General features: G+C 33.2%; 2 protein-coding genes across 4 annotated transcripts in view; one reads left to right on the top strand and one right to left on the bottom strand.

The window, feature by feature from the left end:
* LOC144978461 (C2 domain-containing protein 5-like) overlaps positions 1 to 17,500 on the top strand; it is a 70,987-nt gene that overhangs the window by 37,683 nt on the left and 15,804 nt on the right. For all 3 annotated transcript variants that reach the window (XM_078924572.1, XM_078924570.1, XM_078924571.1), the window contains exons 21-22: positions 1,328 to 1,390; positions 3,444 to 3,542. In XM_078924572.1, the coding sequence (XP_078780698.1) occupies positions 1,328 to 1,390; positions 3,444 to 3,542 (162 nt within the window). The remainder of the gene's footprint in view (positions 1 to 1,327; positions 1,391 to 3,443; positions 3,543 to 17,500) is intronic.
* LOC144978454 (uncharacterized) overlaps positions 4,558 to 17,500 on the bottom strand; it is a 13,660-nt gene continuing 717 nt past the window's right edge. The window contains exons 2-7 of the mRNA XM_078924548.1: positions 14,202 to 14,360; positions 12,588 to 12,686; positions 11,950 to 12,048; positions 10,264 to 10,365; positions 8,041 to 8,388; positions 4,558 to 7,355 (exon numbers count right to left, since the gene is read on the bottom strand). Coding sequence (XP_078780674.1) covers positions 7,182 to 7,355; positions 8,041 to 8,388; positions 10,264 to 10,365; positions 11,950 to 12,048; positions 12,588 to 12,686; positions 14,202 to 14,318 — 939 coding nt within the window. The 5' untranslated portion in view covers positions 14,319 to 14,360 and the 3' untranslated portion in view covers positions 4,558 to 7,181. The remainder of the gene's footprint in view (positions 7,356 to 8,040; positions 8,389 to 10,263; positions 10,366 to 11,949; positions 12,049 to 12,587; positions 12,687 to 14,201; positions 14,361 to 17,500) is intronic.

Genomic DNA, 17,500 nt, shown 5'->3' with positions numbered 1-17,500 from the left:
ATTGTGCTTGACAACATCTCTTTCAGTCAATCTTGTATGTTTGTCCTGGAATGTCCTTTTTTGATTTGTATTGACTGTAGTACATAAATGTATTGAGATATCTGTTTTGTGTGTAATTGTCTCTCTTTGAGGTTGCAATGTTTTTATCAATTAATTAAATTGTGCCCCAACCCCCCAATCCCCTTTTTCCTGGATAAATGTTGCCGTCATGTTAATCGAGCTGATGATTTTATGTTAATAATAATAATAATAATAATAATAATAATAATAATAATAGGTCTTTATTGTCCATAAATATAGAGTAAGAAATATAGAGTAAGAAACTTGTCTTTGGATTGGAAGGTTGCAAATTAATTGCCAATGGAGATTCTGTTATTTTTAATTTTCACCTTGAGATTTGAAAGGCTCTGTTCCTTTTATTCTAGGGCAGACAGACTTTTAATTTGGAGATGCCACTTTTAGATATCCTAAAATATGGTGAAGAGGGTATTAAAAATCTTTTGAAACTTGGGCTTTTATATAGAGCACAATATCCACTAAATGTGCTCAAAGAGCTTTACAATGGGGCCCTGACCACCAGCAATACTTATCATGGAGGACGTTACATGACACCTGTTAGGTGATATTGTAATTTTTTTGGACAGATACAATGCTGTTAACGGCCAGGTACTCATTTTACACCTGAGTACAGTGAGAGAATGTGAGTGAAGCGCCTTTTCCAAGGACTCAACTATGCGCTGAGCGAGGCTTGAACCCAGGACCTTCTGATCCAAAAGCGAGTGTCATACCACAAGACCACATAGCCACATGTTTTGAACTTTTTTGTACCCCACTGTTTACAAGAAGTATGTAGGACAAATAATTCTTTCTTCCATCATTTGCCGTTTTTCACCTTTAAAGTAACATGTAGGATAGACGTAGTCTTCATTGAAGGTTAAGTGGCATCTTTGTTATTGTTGTCTTATGTCTGGTAGAGTGAAATTGAACATTGCCTTTAATGGGTTAAAAATTTAAAAAAAAAAAAAATGACCTAAATATCACATAGCCTTCAGCTATGTATATGTGTGTGTGTATGTGTATATATATATATATATATATATATTATATATATATATATATATATATATATATATATATATATATATATATACACATACATACATACATACATACATACATACATACATACATACATACATACATACATACATACATACATACATACATACATACATACATACATAGCTGAAGGCTATGTGATATTAACGTCATTTTAGTGATGTTCGGTGTCATTAAATGTGATATTTGCTTAACTTCCATATTCCAGACTGCCACAGGGTCATTTTTAGGGCCCCTGCCCGTTCCTCCCATGCCCAAGATTTCTAGTCAGGTACTTGTCTATTTTATTTTGATCTCAGAATTTTTACATTTTACTTATGAATTTTCATTACAAAAAATTTTAAATGCCAATAAGAGCCGAGCAAAAGAATACAGAAAATTTCAAACTAGATGAAAAATTGATATTAAGGAATAGAGTTTGAAGCTTCACAGACATACAAATGTTCTTCTAATCTCAAAACTACACGGATGTCCAGGATATCCCTCTAACAACACAAACATCTAGATATTCTTGGAACCGTATTTGTTCTGTAATGCATGACTTTGCTTCACTATGTCAGTACAGTTTAGCAGGTCAACTTCCTGGGTGGGATTCCTGGCCTCCCATAGTGAGCAAGTTGGCGCCTACTGTGTCTTCTATCCCCTATAGCTGTTTTCCAATTTACTTTCTGTCTTTGTCTTGGAATGAGATTACTTCATTCTGTCGTCGCCCTGGCCAGAGTCCTTGGCTGGGAGGGAAACAATCAAATGCATAGTTATTGTTTTTGGAGATGATATTTTATTTCCTTGTAAAATTTGTGTTATTTTGAATGTACAATGTAAGCATTTGAGTGTATTCCTCTTTGTTGGATCATGCGCTTGTGTCTGGATGAGACTTATAGGTAATCTCAAACTAAGGACATTGATGGTATGCTCCTGGAATCTACATCTGATCCCTATTTGTTCCCATTTCCCCTTTGTCTTACTTTAATTGTAATTCTAGAATTTGACTATCCCATATTCTTCCTTTTTCCTGGCGCTCTTATTTTAATATAATGATTCATAAAATTAAAATAAATAAAATTCGTTTTATTCATCCCATAGGGGAAATTTGTCTCTAGGGTCTATTCCAAAGGAACTAGGGTCTATTCCAAAGGACGACTGGAATAACCATTGCAATGTTACAAATTGAGCTAGGGTCAGCTGACTTGCTCAAGGCCACACAGCGCAGTGGCAGGTGTTCGAACTCGGTACCTTTCGGGTACAAAGCAAAGACTGTACCGCTGAGCCACACTGCCCCATTCATATGATTGCTGTATAAGAAATGTCTGATTTTAATTTCGAGAGTGAAAGATATTTTTTGAAATCTTGTCTTATCTATAGTTATCAAAATGTCCTTGTTTCCTTAAAAGTGAAGTTTAAGAATTATTTTGGAACATAATATATATGAAAGCTGGTTTTCCAAAACTTGTTAAGTCGATTTTTCTACTTTTTGAGATTTTCCATCAGTGCTGATGATTTTCCTCGGATCCGCGGAAATCCGCGATTTTTGAGTCAGAGGAGGAATGATGTAAAAATAAAGGGTTCTTCAAGGCAATCATTCGAAATTTTCCTCCCTTTTCAGTTTTTGGCACCATCAGCACTGTTCCATCCATGTGATAAATTGAAATGTAAATTTTATTTTGTACACCATCAATTGACACAAGAATTTCCTTAGATTTGTGTGAATTTGAAGTTTAAATAGGATAAAATAATAGACCGAATGAGGAATCTTAGGGGAAATTAAATAATCCTCAATATCTCAAATGGGAAGAAATGGAGTTAGGGAGTTTTGGAAAACCACTCTTCAATGTTTATCAACCTGAAACAAGCTGAGTAGCTTGCTAGATATAATCTCAGACCCGCCTTTTACACGGGTTTAATTGGTTTGTATACAGATTTTTAAAAAGCCAAATTGGGTTGATTTTGGACTGGTTTTTTTTTCTTCCAGTTTCATATTTCCTCACCAAATTCATAAAAGGAATAAAAACACAAATTGATGTGTGATCAAAATACATTTGTTGTGCATCAAATCTAGACTATTTTATAGTGACAATTCAAAGTAATTCTATATTTGGGTTTTGTTTTTGTTTTTTGAATTCGGATTTGTTCTGAATAATATACATATAAAGATCTGAAAAATTGTGTATGAAACAAACCAGACAAATCTTTATCTTACACCAGTGCCTGCCTCCTAATTTGTCACTTCATTATACAGATAATTTGTTTGTTGCTTGTGGTAGTCATGAGTCTCATAGGTGTGTTGTTGATTGATACAATATGCATGCATTTTTTGTCTCTCTCAGGGTGCGACTGCTCAAGAGAATGAGGACATGGTGGTTCTACAAAAGAAAATCAACCACACAATACAGAGACACAGGGACAGACTGATGACAGAGGTTGGGGTAAGACGGTTTCATTTTCCACACTGCTCTAAGTCACTTTCTTCTTCTTCTTCTTCTTCTTTTTCTTCTTCTTCTTCTTCTTCTTCTTCTTCTTCTTCTTCTTCTTCTTCTTCTTCTTCTTCTTCTTCTTCTTCTTCTTCTTCTTCTTCTTCTTCTTCTTCTTCTTTTCCTCCTCCTCCTCCTTCACCCTACTCATAACACCTGCTCTTTAAAAAGGACAGCAGTTTTTCTACATCTCTTTTTTAAAAAGGACACGGTTTCAGTAAGCCCTCTTTAATTGGACCTTGAGCCTCAATTAATCCTGGATGAAGAAGTTGTGTCATTTCAACAGCTCCATTAACGAATGCTTGCTTGCCAATCTAATCGCAAAAGTTAGTGTAGCATGCATTGGAATAGATGTCCTTACAAAAATAAGGGTCTCAAAAGTGAAATATGATTTTTAAGGTCACTGAATTTTTAGAAAGTAGTCATAGTAGAGCAATTAGGCCCATAGAGCCAGAGTTTATCCCAGCTTCTATAGCGTGAACAGACAATAGCATGCAATTGTTTGCTATCCTTTGGATAGGACACTAGTCTATTGCAAAATTTGTTCTGCCAAATCTAACAAACTCAGCTACCCATTCATTGCTGGGTGGACAGAGGAGTCAGAAAAATCTCGACTGTACCCGGGATCAATCTTGGTCCATTTGTGTGTGAAACGAGTGCTCTATCAACTGAGCTATCGGGACCCCCCTTAAGGACACTGATTGGTAATTAAATCAGGGAACTTATTGGGATGGCGTAGTCTTCTGAGAGAGAGAGAGAGAGAGAGAGAGACAGAGAGTTAGCTCATTTAGGTAGTTTTGTGACTGACATCACATTACTGTCCTTTATCTCTTTTTCATCCAAATGGAGAGTTCTGTACCAATTACCTTCTGGCTTCAATTCCACCCACCCAGATAACACTAATACTTCTTTGTAATGCTATCAACGAATGCTTCGATTAAGATTAAAGATCATGACCCAAAAACGTAGAGTTTATCCAATGTGATTTTTAATTTCATGACTCGTGACTCGAGTAGGTAATGCAAGTAAATGATACAACTTGCACTTTACATTCATTCAGTAAGGGCCTTACTGTGTTCAAATCTTTATATATTCACCCCATTCGTCCAATGAAAATACATATATATTCATTCAATAGGGGTTGAATAATTGATTTTTTATGTTGTATACCCCCTTCACACAGAGATTAGATAACTACACACAACTGCACACATATGCATACACATTCATCACATGCACACACACACACACAAACACACATACTTGATGAAACTCAGGTCTATCATATATCAGCAATATTTCATGGGGCTACACATTTTAAGGTTAAATTGTAGTCAAAGGAAGACCATATACTGTTCACTCTTATTACCGAAGCAGTGAACAAAAATAGCAGCTTCTCAAATTTATATTAATGCTGCTCAGTAAATTTAATCACTTTTTTTTAATATATATATATTTTTTTTTAGCTTTTTTATACAATACTAAACGTGCTCAAAGCTCTTTACAAGGGGTCTCTGGTTAACAGCAACACTTAACATTTAGGACAGGACATGATGCCTGTTAGGCGCTGATAATGGCCAGGTAATCCTTTTTACACCTGAGTACAGTGAGAGAATGTGAGTAAAGAGTCTTTTCCAAGGACTCAACTATGGGCTGAGTGTCATACCACAAGACCTCATAGCCGCACATGTGTTCCTCCTAATTCTGAAACGTTCATTGAACTGTAAGAAATCCACTTGCTTGCATTTTTTGCAATGATAAACAAGGGGTCGATGTGACTGAGGCTTATTTCTTATCAGGTCTATTTTAATGCAAGGCGTTATTACTTCGGCCACACTTTGGTTACCTTGGGCAAGGCACTTTCACTTTATATACATTATCCCACTCAACTCAGGTCACTTTATTCAGATGAATGAGTACCTGCCTATAGGCAGTGACAGATGTAAGAGTGTTAATACAAAAAAACAGGCATAAAGGTTGACATTCAATTATATAAAACAGAAATTTGGTTCCTTATGGTCTGGTGGGGAAGTGTTGCTGAGGTGTTAGAGGTGGGGGGGGGGGGGGGTGACTCCGTGCATTATGAGAAATATATTGTGTTGAGCCCGTCATGTAACTTGTTATGAATTATTCAAAAGACAACCAAAGAGAAAAAAAAAAATCTGAATTGTACGCCCTATAATAATGTATGACTTTTCATATGAATGAAAGACCTCTGGACAGGATTTACTTTCACATTGACCTATCCTAAGTAGTAAAACCATGTTATGCTAAAATTTTCATTTACAGAGCACAGCGCAGTTCTTTCTGCTATATACATATTTGTTGAATGTCATGGATATAATTGATAATTTGCTATCCATATAGCAATAATGATAAAGATGACATAAACGTTTTATGACGGGTATTAGAACTATAAAATAAATAATTTAACATGGTTTTTGAGTATTTGATAATCTCTTATTTACATGTTAATGACAGTTCATCTAGACCACCTGCTGAGTTATGGCAAGTCATAAAATCACTGCATTCATTTCTTCATTTTCATCATGAAAGTTGTTATTTATTGAGCCAAATGCGTGAATTGCGTCATTTTTTTAAAGGGGAAAGAAACAAATGATGACAGTGCAAAATATATTATAGGACCACATCTGTCACAATAGAGTAACCCATAAAGCTTACAATTCTTTTTAACTGAAAATGGCAGTATTGTTGTCGTTCTTGGATATATTTTTTTCTGTCTGTGAAAGCTGTCATTGATGTTATTTAATCATTAAATATTGTCAGCAGTGATGTTTTTTTGGGGATTTTTTATTTTGGTTTTTCTTTGTTTCTGATGTAGATGTCAGTTGTTGCTACAGAGTTGTCTATCTATTCTGCGTTTTGCAGAATCATTCAGAGAAATTATTGTCTATCTCGCCATCCCGTGGAGCTCAGTCAAATTTTGCAAATACAAAGGAAGAGCACGGGGGAAGAAATGACAGAATCACATTTTTATTTATTAAAAAAATATATTTTTCAAAATTTAAATACAGAATTTGAAGATATGAGCATTTTTTTTTAAATTTATGTTTTACAATATAGATACATTCTATTATCTAAAAATGCAAACTAATATAACGGTCTCTGAAAGATAATTTAAATACACATACACATTTACCCAACATCATCAAAAATCAAAAAAGATTTTTTCCCCCTGTGCTCCTCAAGTTGTAGTGAGGTAGGCGCGATCAACACAGAAGTTGAAGTTTATCATTTTTTCCACTGGAGTTTAAACTCTCTTTGTTTTTAAAAATAATATTCCATACCATTAATTAACGACACGGTCAAGAGAGCAGAATGGGAAAATTTGGTGTATGTAGTTCATAATCGTGGTAAAATATCTGATAAAGAATAGGCATGACTGCATGGTGGCATATTGGATAATGTTGAGTATTCTTGAAGCGTATCACTGTGTGAGTTTTGGTAAACAATACTGCTTTTTCAGCTTATGATTCTGCCAATGTATTTGATAATGATGCAGCTCTGTTGCTGATGATGATGATGATGATGATGACAACAATGACAAAGCTGAATGTTCTCTCTACTTTATTCTTATTTCTTCTTTCCACCCATCAGCCTATCAAAGACATTTTGAGACATTCTCTCCTTATGCTCATTTGAGAATCCCAGTGAGTGGTTTATCTTTATTTTCTTCCCTCCTTGTTTAGCCTTGTCCCAGTTTACTTTTGCTCTCTCTACATTGTAATGTTCCATTTTGTCATAGATCTGTGAATCAAAAGGAAAAAAAAGTTATTCTAACAATCAAACAATAATTTCTTCCATTATTTATTGAGGTGCATTGCAGTGACTATACTATTGTAAGGGATGAGATTTTTACAGATTTTTTTCCACATTTGCAAATTAAAAAAAAAACAAACAACTTTTTGTGGGAGTAGATTGGGATGGGAGGGAGGAAAGACCAGCTACATCTATTTGCATCTCGCTGATTTTTATTTACAAAGTTATTCTCCATCCTTGAAAGTGCAAAGTTTCCAATTTTCAGTATATTTACGGAATTCAGTATGTTATAAACCCTCAGTATATTTTCCAACCTCTTTCTTTGTTCCTTTCACTTAAAAAAAAAATATGAAAATACAAAATGTCCATTGTGCCTTTCACTTTACTGGGAGGCACTCTAAAAAGCATTTATAATGCCCCAAATGTAACATCAACCTATCATCTTGAAAAATACTTATAAACAGGTTTTTGTGATAATTTGGCGTGAGGCGAAATAGAAATCAAATCATTAACTCTCCAAAACCAATTCCTTTCTTAATTGTCTCATATAGCATCATCATCACAATGGACTTGTGAAACGCTGTTTAAAAAAAAATAAAAAAGGAAAAATAAAAAGGTTGCCAGTTTCAAGATTTGAGTCTGCCAAAAAGAAAAGAAATGAATAAATACATACTTCTACTCCCTCTCTGTCAGCAAGATGTCCTTTTTCTCTCTTTGACGACCTCTTCTTCTCCTTGCGTTTCATTCTTGATTTATTTTCATCATCCTTATCACTGTCTTCATCCTCATCATATTCCTCATTCCGCTCTGTTCTTCTCCTCTCTTCCTTCACCTCATTTCTGGTTACAACTTCATCCACAATTGCTGCGGTTACAGTTGCGTTTTTCTCCACCTTCTCTCTTCCTTTGCTTCCCTTGGAACCTTTTTCTTTCTTTCTTCCATGTGTACACACTGGAAAATGATATTCAAAAGCTTCTAGGATTGAGTCATTTCTTGAATAGTCATCAGGATACTTGCCTATCTGAAATTGTCAATTAAAAGAATCCAGTGTTATTGGAGTAATTCTGCAATTTTATAAATGTGTTCAAATTGACAGCTCTGTATTGAGATTTTATATAGCGCAATATCCACTAAACGTGCTCAAAGTGCTCTACAAGGGGTCCCTGGCCAACAGCAACATTTAAAATGTAGGACGGGACATGACCCTTGTTAGGCGATATTACAATTTTATCGGAAAGAGACAACGCTGTTAATGGCCAGGTACTCATTTTCCACCTGAGTATGGTGAGAGAATGTGAGTAAAGTGCCTTCTCCAAGGTCTCAACTATGCGCTGAGCGAGGCTCGAACCCAGGACCTTCTGATCCAAAAGTGAGTGGCATACCTTTGACCACATAGCCGCACTTTGAATATAGAAATTAGCCCCGTCTTTGTTGTCTTATAAAATTAGCTAACAATGTTAATTCATGAAGTTGATGTAATCAAGGAGAGTGAAATAAAAATTATTTTTTATCTTAATTCGTTTTTAACTTGCAAAAATTTTGACTGAAAAGGCGATGGCCCCGGTGAATATGCACGAAATAGTTACCTTTGAGTGGCTCAAACAGCAGTATGCGTATGACCCTCTATCCACCATAGACAGGAATTTAGATTTTTAAAAAAATTTCTGGCATTCTGATCAGTTTAAAAAAAAAAATTCTGATCAGTTGTTAAAACAATTGTCTAATGTGCTGCATAGAAAGTTTTGTATCTTATTGCTGATTATACTGTCTGTTGATAAAAAGGAAACTCGGAAACATCCTTACTATTCCTCTCCATTTATTAAGTGGTGCTAAAATTTTATACAAAAGGTTGAAACATTTTATTTTTTTTAAATCTCAAACTTGATCATTTTTCTTGTAAACACATTCTTGTTTTTCATCTGAAATTTAAAATTTCGATGGCTATCTATGCTCTCTACTTAACCCTCTCCATACCAGCCATTTTCAAGATTTTCCCCAAAACTTCACACCCAACTGACATAAAATAGATTTTTTATCACTCAAACACAATAGCAGTAAAATCCTTGCGATACATAATTTATTTAGAACAACATGCTCTACAACACACTGTTCATTTTCTTCAAATGTTATGATGTACAAAAGAAATTTGAATAAGAAAAATAATGGTTGTATCCTAAAAAATGTGACGTTTTCCTATAGTTGGTAAGGAGAGGGTTGAAAAAAAAAGGCAACAAACTGATGTCATTAAACTATTGCATATACGACCCGCCGAACTATTGCATATATGACCCATCGCCTCAAGACGCTATTTTTTCTTTCGGGGACAGTTTAGGTAGTGACAGTTGAATTTATAGCCAGAAATAAGAACTGAACAAGTGTGTTTGAAAGATGCCAGACAAAGCAAGAAAGAAAAATACAAGAAAAAAAACATTCCAAAAATTCAGATCCCCAGGCGAGGTCGACTTAATTTTTGGGATTTTTTTTTCTTGTAATCTTCTGTCTTGCTTTGTCTGACACCTTTCAAATACACTTGTTCAATTCTTTGTCTTACACCGTGCCTGCTCCTTAATTTCTTGATTTAGCCAGAAATAAGAGATTTGTCCTAGCAATTTGTTTTGTTTTGTGTTATTAGGAAGAAAATAATGGTAAATTATTATAGAGCTGAAAATTAAAATTTCATATATTATATCTGATCACTTTAACTTTAAATTAACTTTTCGTCATTTGGGTCCTGCGTTAAGGAAGTGGGTCACTCACACATCTGTTGTTGTTGTTTTTGTTTTTGTTTTTTTTGTTTGTTTGTTTTTTGTTTTGCTTTGGTTTTTTTTTTGGTTGTTTTTTTTAATTTAATTTTTTTTTTAAATAGTTAAACTCATAACAAATCGTCTCTTCTCACTGCATCCTGTATGGCACAGTTCGCTCCGTTGTCCAGTAAGAACTTGACTATATCCTCTTCGTTTTCCACACAAGATAAATGTAGTGCTGTCATGCCGCTGAACTAGAAAGATTAAACAAAAACAAAAAACAAACCTAAACCAATAAATAAATCGATATAAATTTGAATTTTAATAGTTGCTGCTTTTATGTTTTCTTCTTGTTTGTTGGCCGGGTATAAATCTTTCTCTCTTTTTTTTTCCCTTTACTTTCTCTTTTTCATTACTTATATTTATTTATTTAATTTTTTTTTTTTTATCTTCTTTTTTTTTTTTATGAATGCATGTTCTCTGGATAGCTTTGAAACTTTGATAGACCGAAGGTTGTATTATCTAAGATTTCAATATGACCAGTAATGTTTTCTTACTCATTTCTTCATTGATGGTATGATTGATAGATCATAATAATATTGTATTTTTCATATCAAAGGCATTTAAACGATATAATCCTAAATTAAGCCTTTACCCTTGTTATTTTATGTTTTGTTAAAATAAGGTAACAGTTTTTATGAGAAATACTTGACTGATTGTTTTGGTTATTGATTGCTCCATCGTCATCCTTAATATCAGGGATGTTCTTTTTCCGGAAAACCGTCTTTTTGAAAATTTCCGACTGACCTTTTTCATATTTGTGAGTTGATTTTTTTTAACTCGAAATCATTGGTTGTTTAAAGGCGGGGAAGCTAGATGGATATGTGTCGTTTTCTATTATTTAAAGGTGGTGCCATTGAGAGGCTTAGCACAAAATATTTTCATATCTGCACTTTAGGAGAATTATTTATTATTATTATTATTATTATTATTATTATTATTATTATTATTATTATTATTATTATTATTATTATTATTATTATTATTATTATCATTATTATTATTATTATTATTATTATTATTATCATTATTATTATCATTATTATTATTATTATTATTATTATTATTATTATTATTATTATTATTATTATTATTATTATTATTATTATTATTATTATTTTAGCAAAGGGCATCCCTGTATTATGTAGTGGCAGTTGTGATTCTACTGAGGATTATATTGATAATGAAGATGATGATGATGATGATTATAATAAAGACGATGGTGGCGATGATGTAGGTTGGTAGGTGGTGGTGGTGGTGGTGATGGTGGTGGTAGTAGTAGTAGTAGTAGTAGTAGTAGTAGTAATAGCAGCAGTAGTAGTAGTAATAGCAGCAGCGGCAGCAGCAGAAGTAATAGCAGCAGCGGCAGCAGCAACAGTAGTAGCATGGTGGTGGTAGTAGTAGTAGTAATAGCGGCAGCAGCAACAGTAGTAACATGGTGGTGGTAGTAGTAGTAGTAGCAATAGCTAGTAGTAATAGCAGCAGCAGCAACAGTAGTAGTATGGTGGTGGTGGTGGTGGTAGTAGTAGTAGTAGTGGTGGTGGTGGTAGTAGTGTAGTATTAGTGATTGTGGTAGTAGTAGTAGTAGTAATAGCAGCAACAGTAGTAGTATTGTAGTAGTAGTAGTAGTGGTGGTGGTGGTAGTAATATATTAGTAGTAGGAGGAGTAGGAGGGTGTAGCATTAGTAGCATGAGCAACAACGGTTGCAGCAATAATGCTAGTAACAATTTATTATAAAATGCTGATGTTGACGGTGATGACGCAATTCATATTTTACCTTAGACTTGAGATTAGTGTCTCCTCCACTCCTCACAATATAGCGTACCACTCCAGTATGACCCTTGCCGACGGCAACATGCAAAGGTGTTTGGCCATTCTGAAAAAAAAGAAAAGAAAAATCAATCAAAAGAATTGATTAAGAGGTGATAATAAGACCATAGCGATAAGTTATGCAGCAGTTACAGTTATGCTATAATATTGGAAGCTTTAACATTTACAATCAGTTTCCAGTGTTAGCTGAATACGTTAACCGATGATACATTTGAACATTAAAAATTGTTCATTGTACATTTCGTTGCATTTATTAAATTAAAAATTAAAATTAAAATTTCCTTTTATTCATCCCATAGGGGAAATTTGTCTCTAGGGTCTCTTCAAAGGGAAGACTAGAATGACCCGGGCGCCAGCCGCAGTGCAGCGCCGCAAATTGAGCTAGGGCGAGGTGACTTGCTCAAGGCTATACAGCGCAGCGGCGGGTGATCGAACTTGGTACCTTTCGGGTACGAAGCATGACCGTACCGCTGAGCCACGCTGCCCCTATGTTTATGTTTGTTTAAATTAATCCACCTACGATGATGATGATGACGGTGATACTGATGATGATGATGATGGTGGTTTGATGAAAAAAAGGCTTACTTGATTAGATGTGTTGAGATTAAGTCCCTCACGAACCATCCTTTCGAATGCGTCCACCTCCCCGCTACGGGCACACATGTGAAGGCAGTTCTCGCCATTCTATTTCAATATTAAACAACCCAAACAAAGACAGATTTATTCTTCCATCAGTAATAAATTATGAGAAACATTTTCTTTTTACATGCATGTTAAGATATTATAAATTATACACTTTCATTCTGCATTAGTATATTGTTTTGTCTGTTTGTTTGTTGTTTTTGTTTGTTTGTTTTTTTATTGTTTTTTTTTTTTTTGGGGGGGGGGGGGTTATTTATTTATTTGTTTTTTTTTTTGTCTTTTAAATCTTTCGCCCCAAAAATTACAAAATCTAATGTAATTATTTTACAGTGTCGAGAACTGTTCACAGTAGAACCACATACCCACATATATGTGTACGCTTGCAATACTTATGACTTATGGAATTGTTTATGTCCATAGCCCTACTATAATACTCTTTTAGTACGCCATGTTTATGTCATATTCAATATCATGGGTGGGATTCCCGAGCTCCCATAGTGGGCAGGGAGGTACTTTTTCTGTCTTCTATCCCCCTATATCTGTTTTCCAAATTTGCTTTCTGTTTTTGTCTTGCAATGAGGTTACTTAGTTTTGTCCTTACCCAGGCCGGAGTCCTTGACTGGGAGAGAAACAATCGAAATATTATAGTTTATAGTTATAGTTTTGGGAGATGATATCTTTTCCTCGTAAATATTCTCTTAGTTGTGTACTGTTTTCTTATTTGTAACATATGATTTGTAAACATTGGAGTGTATTCCTCTTATTGAGATCTTGTGCTGGTCTCGGGTGAGAGTGTGCTCTTGGAATCTACATCTATTCCCTATTTGCACTATTCCCCTTTGTCGTACTTTTTCCTCAAGTCCTTTTAATTGTACATCTAGAGTGTTGTTATTATTCAATTTCCTTCCTTTTTACTAGCGCTGATATAGTGTTGCAAGCGCCGTAAAACCCTTAAAAACAAAACAAACAAACATATTCAATATTATCACTGTATAAAATTAAATCGATTACATTTCATTCATTTTGGAAATGTAAGCTTTCAGAGTATGATTTGAACCGTTAACCTCATTAACTTTTAAGAATAGTATAGATAAAGTCAGTTCTTTCTAGCAGTCTGGCTTTTCATTCTTTTCGATATTAAACACCGATTGGTTTCCTGGGTGGGGATCCTGGCCTCCCATAGCGGGCAGGGAGGTACATACTGTCATAATTTTGCCATTGTAAACAGATAACATTTAAATTGATAGGGATATTTCTCTCTCTCTCTCTCTCTCTCTCTCTCTCTCTCTCTCTCTCTCTCTCTCTCTCTCTCTCTCTCTCTCTTTTAGCCACATTAGAAGCTTCCACCACTACTGTGAACCCCTCCAAAGCTGCGATCCAGTTTTATTATCAGAACAGCATGACACTAAGAGACGCATAAATGTGCAAAAAGAAAGAAGGAGAGAGAGAGAGAGAGAGAGAGAGAGAGAGAGAGAGAGAGAGAGAGAGAGAGAGAGAGAGAGAGATCCCTATCAATTTATAATTTCGGGTTCAAACCCTTTAAGTGAATTAACCTACCCTGTCCATCTTTCTTGGGTCCACCCCCTGTTCCATGGCCTTTTCCATAGCGCCCACATCTCCTGCCAGACACGCTCGCCATAATAAAGGGCTTTTTGTATCCAATATCGATGTCATTATAATGTATTAGTTCCGTGATTGTCTAAGATATTACTGTCTCTGTTAATGACAACAAGGAGAGAGATAGATTGACTTACGACGAGCTAAGTTAGCATATTATAGCAACTCTTACTTATTGTAAGGAGATAATATTATATAAGGATAATGTACAATAAATGTGTAATATAATGATTTAATTCCTTTTTTCAAATCTCTGGACGTGTTAATTCAACTCTAGAAGGATATAGGTCTTATCAGCTGTTGATTTTTGCCGTTGGAAGAATTGTCAGATAATTCAGTTGATGGTATCTCCACTTTATTTAATCAAATTTAAATGGTGCTTTGGTTGTTGTTTATTCATTGGCATATTTTTGGCTTAGTGATATCATTTCGATCTTAATTAACCTCTTTGTCCACCGAAAAGCGATCTGGTTTCTGGGTCTGATAGATCTGTTTTAAATTGCACTGCCATAGACATGCTTCCTTACCAAGGTAATTGATGTGCGGCTATGTGGTCTAGTGGTATTACACTCGTTTTCGAATAGGAAGTTCCTGGGTTCGAGCCTTGCTCGGCGCATAGTTGAGTCCTTGGAAAATGCTCTTTACTCACATTCTCTCACCGTACTTAATTGTAAAAAATTATACATCGCCCAACAGGCGCCACATCCCGTCCTACATGTTAAGTGTTGCTGTTGGCCAGAGCCCCCTTGTAAAGCGCTTTGAGCACGTTAGTGGATATTTTGCTACATAAAGGCTCAATTGCTTTTTTTTTTTTTTTTTTTTAAGTTGCTTTCTGTTTATAATGAGATAATCCAGAGGTAACGACTTCAACAGAGCGTTCGTTTGTCATCAAACCTATACTGGGTGGGTCTGTATGGCTTCACTGCAGTCGCGAATGTACGTCTTAAGTGACGTCACACGTATTACACCACTACACAGAGCCCCCTCCTGACCCTTACACACACTTGCACACAAAAAGCTTAAGAATTTGAGTCCCCTCCTGACATTTACACATGCGTGCACACAAAAGCTTAAGAATTTGAGTTGAAATAAAACGGTCTAATATAATCTAATCTAATCGAACCACCCCATTCTTCTATGTTCTTGAACCGTTTATTAAATAATGTGATTCATTACAATGTCGCATTAATCAGTTTCAATAAATTGCATTGCGTTTTTGAGGATTGAAAATTAATAAGAAATACTGATTGCTTTTATACACCCATTTATTTATTTATCTATTTATTTATTTATTTAATTTTTATTTTTTTTGGGCATTATCTCCCACCACCATGGAATTCATTACGTTCGGCGGGTTGCTACATTTCCACAAGCAAATCGCCTTACTTTCCTTCCTGTTTTTTCCCCCACATTACCCCGTCACCTTATCATTATTATTATTATTATTATTATTATTATTATTATTATTATTATTATTATTATTATTATTATTATTATTATTATTATTATTATTATTATTATTATTATTATTATTATTATTATTATTTTATTATTATTATTAATGATATTAATATTAATATTATTATTATTATTATTATTATTATTATTATTATTATTATTATTATTATTATTATTATTATTATTATTATTTATTATTATATTTATTATTATTATTATTATATTTATTATTATTATTATTATTATTATTATTATTATTATTATTATTATTATTATTATTATCATCATCGTCATCAGTTACCAATATATATGGTATAAATTATATTATTTTATCCAACATATTTACACATATGTGTAAAGTGTAAGTGTGTGGAGGAGGGGGAGTGGGTTGGCTGTGCTTACCAAATAAATAAATAGAAATAAGACTTATGGCAGCTAGCTGAGAACAGAGGAGAATGAGATTATCTCTGGCGAAATAAAAGATAGATAGCTGGGGTAAAGCGGGGTCACAAATCAAATAGAAATTAAGTCCACATACTTAGTAGAACAGACCCCCTCCACCACTTACACGTATGTAAACAAATCATGCGGTCTTGTGAATCGTCACGCACAACGGGTGAAATAGATTTATAGGGTGACTGGGGTCACAGTCACTTTAGACCACTGAGGTTTTTTTAAAAAAATGATAATGATAATAATGAATATGTTTATAATAATAATTATTATTATTAGTGATAATGATAACCGTAATGATGATAAGAACAATAATAATAATAATAATAATAATAATAATAATAATAATAATAATAATAATAATAATAATAGTAATAGTAATAGTAATAATAATAATAATAATAATAATAATAATAATAATAATAATAATAATAATAATAATAATAATAATAATAGTAATAATATTAGTAATAGTAATAATAATAATAATAATAATTATTATTATTATTATTATTATTATTATTATTATTATTATTATTATTATTATTATTATTATTATTATTATTATTATTATTATTATTATTATTATTATTATAAGTATAATTATAATTATTTTAATAATATTAATAATGGTATTAATTATAATAATATTAATAATGATATCAATGATAATAATAGTAATGATAATGATGATAATAATAATAATGATAATACTAATAATGATGATAATAATCATGATGATGATGATGATAATAATAATGGTGATGATGGTGACGATAATAATAATAATAATAATAATAATAATAATAATAATAATAATAATAACAACAATAACAGTAATAATAACAATAACAGTAATAGCAATAGCAATAACGATAATAATAATAATAATAATAATAATAATAATAATAATAATAATAATAATAATAATTATTATTATTATTATTATTATTATGATAGTAATAATAATGACTGTAATAATATTGATAATAGTGATGATAGTAATAATGATGCGAGTAATAATGATACGATGATGATGATGATGATGATGATAATAATAATAATAATAATAATAATAATAATAATAATAATAATAATAATAATAATAATAATAATGAAAATTGTGGTGGTTATAGATGTAGTGGTGGTCTTGGTGATGGTGGGGGTATGGTAGTTGAAGTACTGGTGGCGGTGGTGGTGATTAGTAATAATAGTTATGATGATAATGGTAATACTAATGATAGCAATGAAGATAATAATTCGGAAATAGTATAGCAGTAATAGTAGTAGTAGTAGTGGCGGCGGTGACGGTGGTGGTAATGGTTGCA

The sequence above is a fragment of the Berghia stephanieae genome, chromosome 8 (assembly GCF_034508935.2).
Source record: "Berghia stephanieae isolate SIO BIC M18660-M18661 chromosome 8, UCSD_Bste_1.3, whole genome shotgun sequence".
NCBI lineage: Eukaryota > Metazoa > Mollusca > Gastropoda > Nudibranchia > Aeolidiidae > Berghia > Berghia stephanieae.
Note: the sequence above shows the minus strand (reverse complement) of the source record. Positions and strands in the feature narration are given on the sequence as shown.